The 12,498-nt window shown below is 46.6% G+C and overlaps 1 protein-coding gene across 2 annotated transcripts in view; it reads right to left on the bottom strand.

Annotated features, from left to right (window-relative positions):
• SMAD3 (SMAD family member 3) overlaps positions 1-12,498 on the bottom strand; it is a 68,437-nt gene that overhangs the window by 13,045 nt on the left and 42,894 nt on the right. Inside the window, exons 2-5 of one of the 2 annotated variants that reach the window (XM_005424247.2) lie at positions 6,153-6,346; positions 5,251-5,385; positions 4,529-4,603; positions 3,718-3,768 (exon numbers count right to left, since the gene is read on the bottom strand). In XM_005424247.2, coding sequence (XP_005424304.1) covers positions 3,718-3,768; positions 4,529-4,603; positions 5,251-5,385; positions 6,153-6,346 — 455 coding nt within the window. The remainder of the gene's footprint in view (positions 1-3,717; positions 3,769-4,528; positions 4,604-5,250; positions 5,386-6,152; positions 6,347-12,498) is intronic. The other variant, XM_031059681.1, reaches the window with a different exon arrangement.

The raw sequence follows: 12,498 nt of genomic DNA, 5'->3' as shown, positions 1-12,498 counted from the left end.
GTTTTCTGTTCCTGCCTTTTTCTCCTGCATGGCCCATTTGGTGTTCCCACTGGAAAGTGCCACTCCAGGCAAGTTTTTCCAGCAGCAGCAGTGGCCACCTCAGGACTGCTGTGGGCTCTGTGGCCCCAGCACAGTTTGGAGAGAGGCCCAGCAAACACCAGCTCTGCCCAGAGCCTCCCAAGGTGAGTGCACCCACCAAAGAAAACAGATCAGTTCCACATGACTGGGCTCTTACTCCACAGCAAGTGCTTTTCTAATCAAAAGGCTGCTCGGCTCCAGAAAAATCAACTTGTGTTGATCCTTAAGTAATACCCTCAGGTTGGTGCTATTCAAGTTATAAAAACACTGAAACCTCTCCATGGTTTTGTGGTCCTTTCCTTCAGAAACCACCTCCACCTCACTGGGGCTCAAGGGAACTGTGGATTCCTCACTGAAGGATGTACAGAAATTTTATTTCTGGCTTATCTGCAGCCTGAGGAAAGACATAAACCAACGAATCCTGGTTTGAGGAAAAGCTTGTCTCTAAAAACTGCAACCAAGTTTTTAATGATGCTGCCTTCTCCTGTGATTTGTAGTTTTAAACCTCAGCTTAAGCTGTTGTGGGATGGGCAAGTTCTCTCTTGTGTTAGAGCTGTCCTAAATATTCATTTTCAATTTATGGCTTCAGTGTTTGGGGAAAAGGAAGAGAATGCAGCTCTGCTAAAGCCAAAGAACCCTGTGGGGGTACACAATCAATAAAACAGGATACATGAAACCCAGGCAATTCCTGCCTGAATCGTCTCTGCACAATTTCAGCCTTGACTCGAAACAGCTTTGCTGTCAGAAGTGTCCTCTGGGCCCTGGGATGGTCCCAGTCCTGCATCCTCCCCGCCACATCAAAGTCCTGGGGACAATCTGCTGCCTGCTCTGCTCCCCTGGGAGCACAGGGAAGTTGTTACCCTGGTTCCAGGGAGTGTGGCTGATCACAGTGAGCCTCACAGCCCAGAGATGTTTCCAGCTGTGCCAGTCCCAGCCCCCTCCTTGGGAGCGAGGAGATGCTCCCTTCCCTCTGCAGCAGGGAAGGCTGGCTGTGCCCTGGGACAGGGACAGAGGGACGTGGATGTGACCAAGGGCCATGTGCTCACTGCTCTGACAGCTCCTGCGTCAGGCCCTTCAGTGGAGCAATCCCTGACAATGGATTTCCTGTGCTCCAGGGATGGCCCCCTCGGAACAACAATGTGTGTGTGACCACAGGGCTGCTCCTCAGCCAGCCTCAACTCCCTGACTTCATTCCCAGTGCCCACAGAATGCTGGCAACTCTCCTTTCATTTTGTTTTTAGTATTTCCCTCAGTTCGTGTTTCAGCAATGGGGAAGAGATCCTTGGCTCTTGTGACTTCCACTTAAAGCTTTTGTTTGACAACTGAAAACTTGACAACTGCAATTTGGAGCCAAAACTCCAACACTTCCAACTCCAACACAAACTGAAAGGAGAATTTTTTTAAAAATCCCAATATGTTACCTTGCAACACTTTTGTGCCTGGGAATGGGAAGATGAAATTCCCTGAGCTCCTTCCATCCCACATTTCAGCCTGCCATGGAAAACCTGCTCTGGCCCTCGAGGTAACCCTGCCCCTGGTGTCACACTTGGTTTGCCTTGTGCTGCTTTATTGCCTCTAGAACTCCCTGGAATATGGCCATGGGATTTAGGTCCAAAGTTCAGTTTGCACAAAGTGAACTGTCTTAAAAGCTTCAGGTAGCTCTGCTCAAATAAACAAAGCAATCCTGGACATTGTTTTCTTCATGGCAAAGCCGCCCCCGCTCTGCTCCAGAGCTGAGAAACCCCTCCTTGCACACACTGCTGGGGGTTTGGATTTCTGTTCCATTTTCTCCACAGACACACACACAGAAATTGACTCCTTCAGAGCAAAGTCCAGCCCTAGACAGTGGAGTTTGCTTATCCAGGAATTACAGGAGTGCTGCAGCAGGTCACCAGCCACCAGCAGCTCCTTCCTGGGCTGTGACCATCAGGCTGAAGGTCTGATTTCCCTGCGAGCAGCTCCTTGCTGCTGATAAACCATTTACAACACTCATGTGATGGCAATTTTGCCCTTGGACACTTTTAAGTGTGGATCAGCTGCTCTTTAATTTATTATTTCGTAGCTTCCTCAAAGGCAAAACTTTACAATAAAATTAAAAGCAACAAGAAGTTCTTCATTTGTGGAAGCTCCTGCCTGAGAGCAACAAATATGGTTTGCAAGAATTCAAAGGCGTTTTTTAATGCTGGTAAATTAAACTGCTTCTCTGCTGTCTGCTCCTCAGACTACAAAGAGACTCCTCATGCTTTACCAGCTTCACCTGCTCCTTTTTTTGTCCCCAGACAGCACCTGAGACATCTGATGTGTTACCAACCAGTGTCCCTGTCAGGAAGGATATGGGGGTCTGTTTCCTAGGAACTCCTCTCTGCCTTATGGAAGGCAGATACCACTTGCCAGGTTGAGTTTGTTACATTGAATTGGCTTTTATTTTTAGATTGAAAATAAAAAGGAAAAATTGCAGGAAAAATTGCAAGAAAATCTCATCAGTTTCCAGGCAGAACACTGGGAAAAATGAAATAAAAATGTCTCAGTCATGCATTTTCTTCTTGGGCTGTAGCAGTCAAAAGAAATAAAAGTTTTGTGTCACCATGGCAATATTAAAAAAAGGGGGGAGGGGAAGAAATCCTCTGTTCAACAGCCCCAAGATATCCAAAAGTCAGCCAATGACTGACAAATTTTGGAGCAGTGTCAAAGTCCTGCGTGCCAGGATTAAAAGCATATGTAAACTTTATGGCCATGGTTATTCCAGAGAAGTCTCAAGTGGGCTCTGTCTGCTGCCTTAATGAACAGTTGGGGAGCTGACCCTGCAGCCAGGCAGAGCTGGGAGGGATTTTTATGGCACAGCAATTCCAAACAGGCCAGGAGCTCAGCGTGATGGAGATCAGAGTGAAAAGAAAGGGTGGAACTTTTGGGATAACAGAGGTGCAGAGAGAGCCACAAAAGCTCTCGTGGTGTCTCAGAGGTTCAGCTGCTCTCCCTTCTCCTCAGGGTTCCCCTGTTCTGTCACAGGTGTGGGATGAGCCAGTGCCAGCCACGGTCTGGAATGTGCTCCCTGTGCCCAGGATGGAGCTGGGGGAAAACAACTCCAGACTGCAGCGTGATTTAGGTTTGGGTGAGGAAAAGCAGCTGCTGTGAGCCCGATCAGTGCTCTGTGCATCTCCCCCACCACCACCACCTCTGGAATGCTGTCCATGACCTCTCCATTCCCTGGCATTTCTGCACATTCCCTGCTTATTTGGGTTCTCCAACCTCACACCAACCAATCTCCTCCACTCCTCTCTGCTCAGACCATGCTCAGTCTCACAGAATCACACAATTCCAGGATAGGTTGGATTAAAAGGGACCTTAAATCCCATCCAGTTCCATCCCTGCCTTGGCCAGGGACATCTTCCCCTGCCCTAGGGTGCTCCAGCCTGGCCTTGGGCACTGCCAGGGATCCAGGGGCAGCCACAGCTCCTATGGAAACTCCATCCCAGCCCTCCCCACCCTCCCAGGGAACAATTCCCTGCTCACATCCAACCCAAAGCTGCCCTCTGGCAGATCAAAACGATTGGAATACTGCAAGAAGTGCACAACTTCAACAGCATCATTGAAATGTCACCCTCTTGACTGTAATTACAGCTCCCAGGATCATGTGCTTACCCAGGTTGTTGTGTGCTGGAGACATGGGGTTTGGTGATAAGTTTGGAGAACCTGAAAATCAAGAAGGGGTAATTATTGCTATGGAATCTGCACCAGGAAAAACATTCACAGGATCTGCAGGGCTGCCCAGGCTTGTTGGAGGGACAGCCCAGTGCTCACTGCAGGCTCATTTCTGACACTGCAGCTTCTCTGATGTTCACTACTCCTTAAATATCAACTTGCTGTCCCTTCACAGGGAATTCACTGGAGTTTAACCCATTAATTTTCCAAACTGAGCAGCACTTGGCTGTTTTGCTTTCAGGTATCATCCTGACAAACCCAGTTAGCTGGGCATTAAAGAGCTTGGGTGTACACTGCCAGACAAAATAAAGTTAAAACCGTAACACTTTATATCCCAAATCCTGCTGGGTTTGAGACAATGGAGTATTGGATCAGGTTACACAGATCTGACCAAAAAGCTGTCAGAATTTTATTCTCCATCATGTAAATTTGCCATCAATTCTGGGCTTATATTTTCAGTATCTGCACTTGGATGTCCCATGGATGCAGACAGATGGTGCAGCCCATTTTTACATTTCCCTTCACACTGTTCTGAGCTGGTTTCTTTATTTTTTTTTCTATAAAGAGGGAAGTCCATGACATCTGAACATTAATATGGGCTGTTCAAACATAATATATGGATTATTTGAACCTGAATTAGATACCCTCATTCCAAACCTGGCTACTTCTTTTTGTGGCAATGAGAGAAAACCTGGACATTCAACTTCCTTTGGGATACAGCCACTAAATTAAAACCCCAAAGGTGACTCACCTGCATCCATGCTGGGGTTCATCTGGTGGTCACTGGTTTCTCCATCCTCACTCAGATAGCCTGGAGGAGGGGTCTCTGGAGGCACAAAACCATCACACTGTCAGTGCAACTGAAAAGTCTGGATTTTAGGCACCAAAAACATTCATTTTGTCATTCACAAGGAGCTCAAATTCTTTTTTATTACTTTTCTTTCTCGAGCTGCTGGAGGGAGGAGCCAGCACAGCCAGGGTGATATCCATATTTGTGAATAACAGAGGAGGGGGAAAACAAAAAAATCCGGATTTTCAGTCCCATGAAACTTTAAGCCATGGAGGCAGTTTTCTGTCCACATATTTCTCCTCTCCTGGAGTGCAGCTGCATAACTTGTCCATGCAAATAAGGTGTAAATTGCTTGTAAAATAGATACATAAATAGAAGAGCTCAATTCCATCAGAAATTTGGAGAGTTTTACTCAAAATGGCTGAATTTCATTCAAATCTCAACCCAGTAAGGAAACGTCCAGTTTAGATTTCACAATAAACTGAGGTTGTACCACTGAATGCAGAGGTGAGTTTAAACCCAACAAAACAAAGCCATGAACATGCTGAGTGCCCCATTTACAATTCCCAGCTATTTCTGCACTCTGTAGCTCCAGAGGAACGCTGGAAGGGAAGACTGCCAGGTTGGGATTGCCTGTGCTCTCTGCCCCTTCCCTCTGCTCCCTTATGGAAGACACAAGGTACCTGGAATGTAGTTGCTCTGGGGCTCGATACCTGCAGGGAAGTTAGTGTTCTCTGGGATGGAGTGGCTGTAGTCATCCAGGGGCGGGAACTCGGCCGGGATCTCCGTGTGCCGAGGCACCAGCACCGGGGGCAGCACTGCCAGGGAAAATGGCAATAAAGGCAGTGAAACAGCAGCAAACAGGAGCAACCAGGCTGGAGTGACAGCTTGAAACACAGGGGCTCGTTAAGGGACAGGATTTGATGTTTGCCTCTGGAAGAACAGCAGCAGGTGAGGGTGCTGTTTATTCCCAGCTGGGAACAGGATACAGCTTATCTGAGCACATCTGGTCTCTCTGCCCCCTCCCAGCTCTGCTGGAAACACCATTTAGGAGATGGTGCACCCCATGATTCCCAAGGAATGAGTTTCCCATAGGATGGAGCAGGCAGGTGGGATTAGCATAAACATCCTGCCTGGCTCTGCAGATCTGTGCTGACATGCAGCAGGAGCTCCTGCAGCTCCAGATCAAAGCCTCTTCCAGAGGCAGGAGGAGACTCCAGAACAGGAAGCTAGGAGCTGTTCTTAGACCCAGCTCAACAATTTATCCTTAATTTAACCCCAGCAGTGAGGGATGCACAGAACACTGCTATGGTTCCTGCTCTGAGTTATGTGCGCACAATGCACACTGGGAACTTGCTCATTCTGATTTCATTCAATTCCCAACGATATTTTCCCCCTGAGTGCAGGTTCATAAATTATCCCACTCCATACAGTAAGAGATTATCACCAATAACAGACCCACTGTGCCTGGGAATGCCCTCAGAGATCACTCCTGCTGCAGGAGAGGCTGAGCAGGGATCTCCTGGGAATGCCCTGGGAGATGCCCCTGCTGCAGGAGAGGCAGGAGAGCAGGGCTGTGGTGTACCTGGGGTCTCCACTCTCTGGTAGTGGTAGGGGTTGACGCAGACCTCGTCCTTCTTCATGTTGAAGGCGAACTCGCACATCTCCATGGCACGCAGCTCGTGGTGGCTGTGCAGGTCGGGCCAGCGCCACAGGCGGCAGTAGATGACGTGGGGAAGGCCCTTCCTGTGGGACACCTGCAGCCGCCCATCCAGAGACCTGCACAGGGGCACACGGGGCTGTGAGCCTGCAGTCAGCACAGGGACACACGGGTGGTTCTGGCCTGGCACGGTCACCAACACCCGGGCGCTGCCAGGCCATTGCTGGTGCCCGTCCTCAGGGCAAGGATTTCCCTCCAAAGCTGTAAAATCCTGGAATCCCAGCCTGGCTTGGGTTGGAAGGGATCTTAAAGCCCATCCAGTGCCAGCCCTGCTATGGCAGGGACACCTCCCACTGTCCCAGGTGCTCCAAGCCCCAGGGTCCAGCCCGGCCCTGGGCACTGCCAGGGATCCAGGGCAGCCACAGCTGCTCTGGGAATTCCAGCCCAGCCCCTCCCCCCTCCAACAGGGAACAATCCCCTCTCAATAGCTCAGCTAACCTCACCCTCCTTTAGTCTGAAGTCATTCCCTGTGTCCTGTCCCTCCATCCCTTGTGCCTCTCCAGCTCTCCTGGAGCCCCTTTAGGCCCTGGATGAAGCATCCTCAACAAATAGTATTTGTTTTATGCAACAGCTCTGCTCTGGATTTACTTTTGGATATCTGGATTTTTACACTTTTTCTTTACTATTTTATGGTTGATTAGGAGGCAGAGACAAAAGCTACAGCCAGTAAGAACAGGACAATTCAGTGGTACTGAAAACACTGACATGTCCTAAACAAACAGGGTTTGCACAGCTCTCAGCCAAATCTGCTGTGCTTAGAAAGGTGTTACATCTCAACTGTGTGTTAATAAACCTGGACTCTTAAAACACAGATAGATGAATTTTCATTGTGACAAAATCAATCTAGATACCATTTATGTAAATTTATCTACTATGTCTACATAAAGTTCAGGAACCTTACAAACAACCAAGACTTCCACTTTCATTTCCAAGGTGCAGCTTGAAACAGAGTTTTTACAGCATTGCTTATTTTTATTTTTACATCTACCCTGTGTCTCCTCGGGCTCATTTTTCACCTAACCCCAGAACAGCCTTTTCCTAGCAACCTTCCCAGGAAGCAGGACAAGAGTTTTCAACCCCTCTCCAGCAGAGGAAAAAGCTGGAGCAGGGTCTCTTCCATCCTGGATGAATGGGAGCTGCCCCCAGGCACTTCCTTTGAAGTCTAACCCTTCATTTCCCTTGCTTTTCCTAATGACCCAAATGAAACACTTCAGGGCTTTGGTGAAATGAAATATTTCTCTTCTTTAATTTGTCAAGGAGAGAGAAAAATAAAGAAAATTGAAATTTTACTCGGAATTATTTCCCCTGGTTCTTTGTGTTGGCAGCAGAGTTAGAAAAACAAAGTGAACCCAAAGCAAAACACACAAACAATTATCCCAGAGAGGCTGGGCTCATCTTGGCTGCCCTAACAGAGTTTTCCCAAAAGCTCCTCTGGCAGAGCTTGGTACCACACACACCTCTGCAAACACTGCTACAACAACAGGCAAGGAAAACACAAATTATTCCAGCCAAATCTGGGGAATATTCCCAAGCAGAGTGGCTACACCTGAGCTTCTGGGAAAGCTGGGAATTCTGGTGTTGATTTCACTGGAGCCAAGACTGCAGTGATGTGACCTCAAAACTAATCAGGTTTAAAAAAATACATATGAAAATATTCACTGAATTTAGCAAAAGGAGATGAGACAAGGAATAAACCAGGAGTGCTTCTCCATCCCCCTCACCTTTGCCTGCCTGGCAGCATTTCTTGCATCCAAGTGAGGAAAAAAGAGAAAAAAGAAGGCTCAGAGAGAATATTCCAAGTATCCCAGCAGTGGGAAGTGTTACTCCTGCTCCCACTCTCCAGCAGCTCATGGACACTGTGGATTTGGGCAGAGCAGCTGAGGTGGGGCATTAACACAGAATGTGTTTGACTTCGGGGTGATTTCCAAGGATGGGGCTCTCCCTGTATTCCCCAATAACAGACTCCCCAGTCAGCTGGGGTGGAAAGGGCTCTTCCTGCCCCCACACCAGGCTCTGCCCACAGCACAGACAGAGATGGAATTCCCTGCACTCTTATCTGGAGAGACTTTACAATGACACAGCCATCTGGTTATTTTCCAATCCAGCAACCTCCCCCTCCCCTCCATAAGAGATAAGGTAAAAGGAATGATATTCCCCCAAAGCCCTGGGGGCTCCTTGGGTTTTTCTGGTTGGGAAATTTCTCCTCAGGCTCCCCATGGAGGGGACCAAACAGCATCACCTGCACGTCCTTGGGAACGTGGCTGGGAACAGGGCAGCTCCATTTCCTCATGCTGTCCTGCCCCAGCCCTCCAGGAGCATTTTCCTCAGCCCTCAGGGAGTTTTTCCTCCCAGGGAACAACTCCTGGTGTGGCTGAGATGGGGCAGGAGATGAGAGGAGCCAGCACTGCTCTGCCCAGGGCAGCCCCAGGGGTGACCCCAGCACGTGTCCCATGAGCCATCCCATAATGATCCCCAGGGCACACACAACTTCTTCCTTCTCCTGGTCCTGGTCTAAAGCACAGGCTGATCCCAAAGCATCCCAGAGCTCAGCAGATCCAGACTTCATTACAATCGGCAGAATCTAACCCCAGATTTCCCTGGGGTCGCTGAACTGCTCCTCCCTTTTACCTTTCCTCCAAGCAGCCTGGGCTGAGCAGCTCTCCCTGTACATCTGCCTTGATACAGTTATTATTCCATACTATTTAACAGGATTGCTTTTGAAACTACCAAAATTTTTTGGGCAAAATTTAATACTGGATTTTTCTCCATAAATCCAGCACGTTGCAATGTGTTTGCAAGGGTGAGGCCATAGTGTGCACCAGCCAGGCTGCTTCGAAGTTTGTTATCAAAACCTCAGCAATTTGTCAAAGCTATTAGAACAACAATTCTGCTAAATTAAGACAGAAGAGGCTGAGAAACCGAATAACAAGACCACAAAAACTAGATAACAGGACTGAAACACCTAGACTATAACCAGTCATCTACTCCAAGAAATACAAACAGAAAATGAGTGAACAGGACAAAGACACCAATCAACAAGTGTGTGCTTAGTAATTTGTACAATCTATAAATATATGTGTAATGTAAACAATAAACAACTTAATCATATTAACCAGTTATACAAGAGTCCTACATTTCCCACAAAGCCAGCACAGTTTGTGCTTTGTCATCCAAGTATTCCTGCACTGCATGGAGTCCTGGAGAACCAAAAACCCCTCGGGCTGAGCACCTTTAGGATGGATCCATCCTTAAAGCCATTTCCTAGGGAAATTTGCCACACCAAGCTGCCTCTCCAAGGCCAAAAGCTGCTCAAAGAGCAAAGGGCAACAGTGAGGCTTTAATGGCAAAACCAGGGAGAGGAGGGAAAAAAATGACAGCAACATTGAAGCTTTATTTTTAAACAATCTGTCTGAACTAAACAGGAGAACATTGCACAACCTGAATTTGATTTCCAGGCCTGATTGGGGTTTTTTTCTGCTTGTTTGGGGTTTGTTGTTGTTGGGGTTTTTCTGTTGGGTTTGTTTTGTGGTTGCTTTTTTAAAACTGTATTTAATTTGTAAGATCCTGGATTGCGAAAGACAAAAAACCCACCCCACGTTCTGAAAGATTTTGGTCATTTTATTTGTCCCTCTTTGAGCATTCTGCAGCTATCTTTAGATGGATACTGAAACTCTGCCTTGCACCCATCCTCCTGCTGTAAAAGCAAAGCTGAAATCAGGAGTACAAAAACCAGGAAGGAAAATCACTTATATCACTTTTAAGGAAAGGGATCTAAGCAATCAAATTGTTTTGCCCAGGTTGGAAAAATTCAGATTTACTCCATTAGAGATCCAATTCCTTCCCTTCCCATCAGTTTTATATCCCTGTCATTAATCTTGCAAGAGAGCAAAATGCCTGATAAATTCAAGTATCCAGCAACACCAACGTGTGCAAAAAAAGAAAGAAGGAAAAAAAGAAAAACCATCAAGAGAAAAAGTGAAATTATTCACTTTAAAAACCAGGAGCAGGAGCTGATTTTTAAACCCATGACTAATAAGTTGCCAGCTGCTCTAAAATTCACCAAGAACTGTGGCCACAGGCTGTGATTTTCTCCTGAACACAGAACATGATAAGGAGTTCCTTACTGGCCCTGCATCTGGGCTGCAGCAGGGAAATCAGCATTTATTCCTGTAGCAGAATCTGGTGTTGTGTGCAGAGCTCTGCAATATCCACAGGGGCTTCACTGAGCACTTGGAGAAAATCTCAACTTTCCCTCAACAGCGGCCAAATCAACAAGAGGGAATAAAGAAATGACCCACACAGCACATTTGTAACTCCAGAGCTGATCCTTTGCCATCTCTTTCCCCTCAATTTGCTCAGCATCGCTGAATTTTCCAATTTCTGGGGCACTTCTAACAGTTCTGTCATTCAAAGTCTGAAAAAAGAAGCTCCCTGTGTCAAGCTGAGGTTTGCAATGTGCTGCCAGAGAGGAAACTAATAATTAACACTCCTGTTTAAAATTTATAGAAGATTAAAATAATTAATAAATGTAATTTTCAACATATGTCTATGGAGAGGGGAAGTTTTTATAACCTCAAAATGAATGGAGTTAAAGGATTTTCCCAAAGCCAAAGAAGAGTTTGTGGCAGAGCCAAGACCAGGAGAGAAGAGTGAATCTCTCCTTTAATACTATCAATGATCACCCCTATTTTGTCCCGGTAACTTTCTCATCTGGTTCTTTCTTCCCACTAAAATCCTCTTTTGGATTTGGAAGGAAACCACACACCCTTTACAAAACAACCCACAGCATCAGGTAAAGAGAAATTCATCTTTTCTTCTGGTGCTGCACAATTCCTCTGCTCAAGTCTCATTTGTTCTGGGTCTGCACAGGAGCTGGTAATAGCAAAAATTACCAATATCTCTTATGTAAATGGTTTTACCTGCCCATGTCCACCCCAGGCTTTGCAGCCTCCCCTTCCCCCTCTCCAGCCCTGAAGAACTCCAGCCCTGGGAGTTGATGTCAGGATCAGATTATGACAGCATGAGTCATTTATTAAGATTCCAGTAAGCTCTTTAGCAGGTGCCTTGAGACTGTATTTTTCAGAGTCTAATTTCACATTCAGACATAAGTACATTTTATTGGTTTACCATAAACTCTCTGCCCATTGTTGCTGCTCCACAGAGCCTTGTCCCCCTTCCAATCTCAGTTTAATTCAGCTTTCTTTAAAGCTATGGAGAGATCTCATTTTCTCCTATATCACCAACTAATTTTTCTCCTGTATTTTTCACTGATCTCTGTTATTTACACCCCTTCTGTTTCTGCCCCAGCTACAGGATATTGGTTGGTGGCTACCAAACCCAGCTCCCTCTCCTCTATTTTTAGCCATTTTGTAATTTTATGGCCCTCTTTTTCTTTCAGCTCCTCCTTTTCCTGATAGCCAGGAGGACAGCAAACAAATCAGACACCCCAGAGACCCAAGCACACACCCTCCTACCCCAGAAAGGACAGAATATATCCTAATGCTTAATTAAGGCTTAATCACAAACCCACTTCCAAACTTCCTAATATACATTCCAATATTTCTGCCTTTTCTCCACTGAAAATAGAAGTGGAATTTGAGGCTGAGTTTCTGAAGGTATTGCATCCCTGGTACCTCTAAATGTGAAACCCAGTTTTTCTAAGCAGTCCTGGTCCTTTTATTTATTTCAGCAAAGTTTATTGGCCCAAATCTGTGTCAAACTCGCTGAAATTTATTTGTGCTTGAGCCTTAAGGGTGCAGGGAGTGGACCCAGGAGAGGTTTCTGAACGTGCCTTTTTGAAAAGTCATTTATCAGAGCTCGTCATTCCTTCCCAGAATCCTGTATTTAACTCCAGAGCTGAAATCCAAAACCCAGCACACTTTCATCCAAGCAAAGCAGCAACTTCCCCTCTCCCAGGAGACTGCAGGCATCCTGATGGGGCCGTGGCCTTGGATGGGCAGGGCACCTTCAGGAGGAGAAGAGGGATGGATGGAAATGCCAAGGAAATTCAGATCATCTTCCATAACCCAGAGTGCATCCACAACAAAAGCATTTCAAGGGAGACTGAATTCCTGGAGCACATGGTAATCAAAAAGAAGAAAAAGGCAAAAAAACCCAGCTGTAAAGCTCAGTTATTCTGTCAGCCTCCATGGTACTTACACTGATTTACATTTAATATCCAGTTTCTATGTGCATCTTCTTGATACTGTAG

This window comes from Geospiza fortis, unplaced genomic scaffold, assembly GCF_000277835.1.
Source record: "Geospiza fortis unplaced genomic scaffold, GeoFor_1.0 scaffold2, whole genome shotgun sequence".
Lineage (NCBI taxonomy): Eukaryota > Metazoa > Chordata > Aves > Passeriformes > Thraupidae > Geospiza > Geospiza fortis.
Note: the sequence above shows the minus strand (reverse complement) of the source record. Positions and strands in the feature narration are given on the sequence as shown.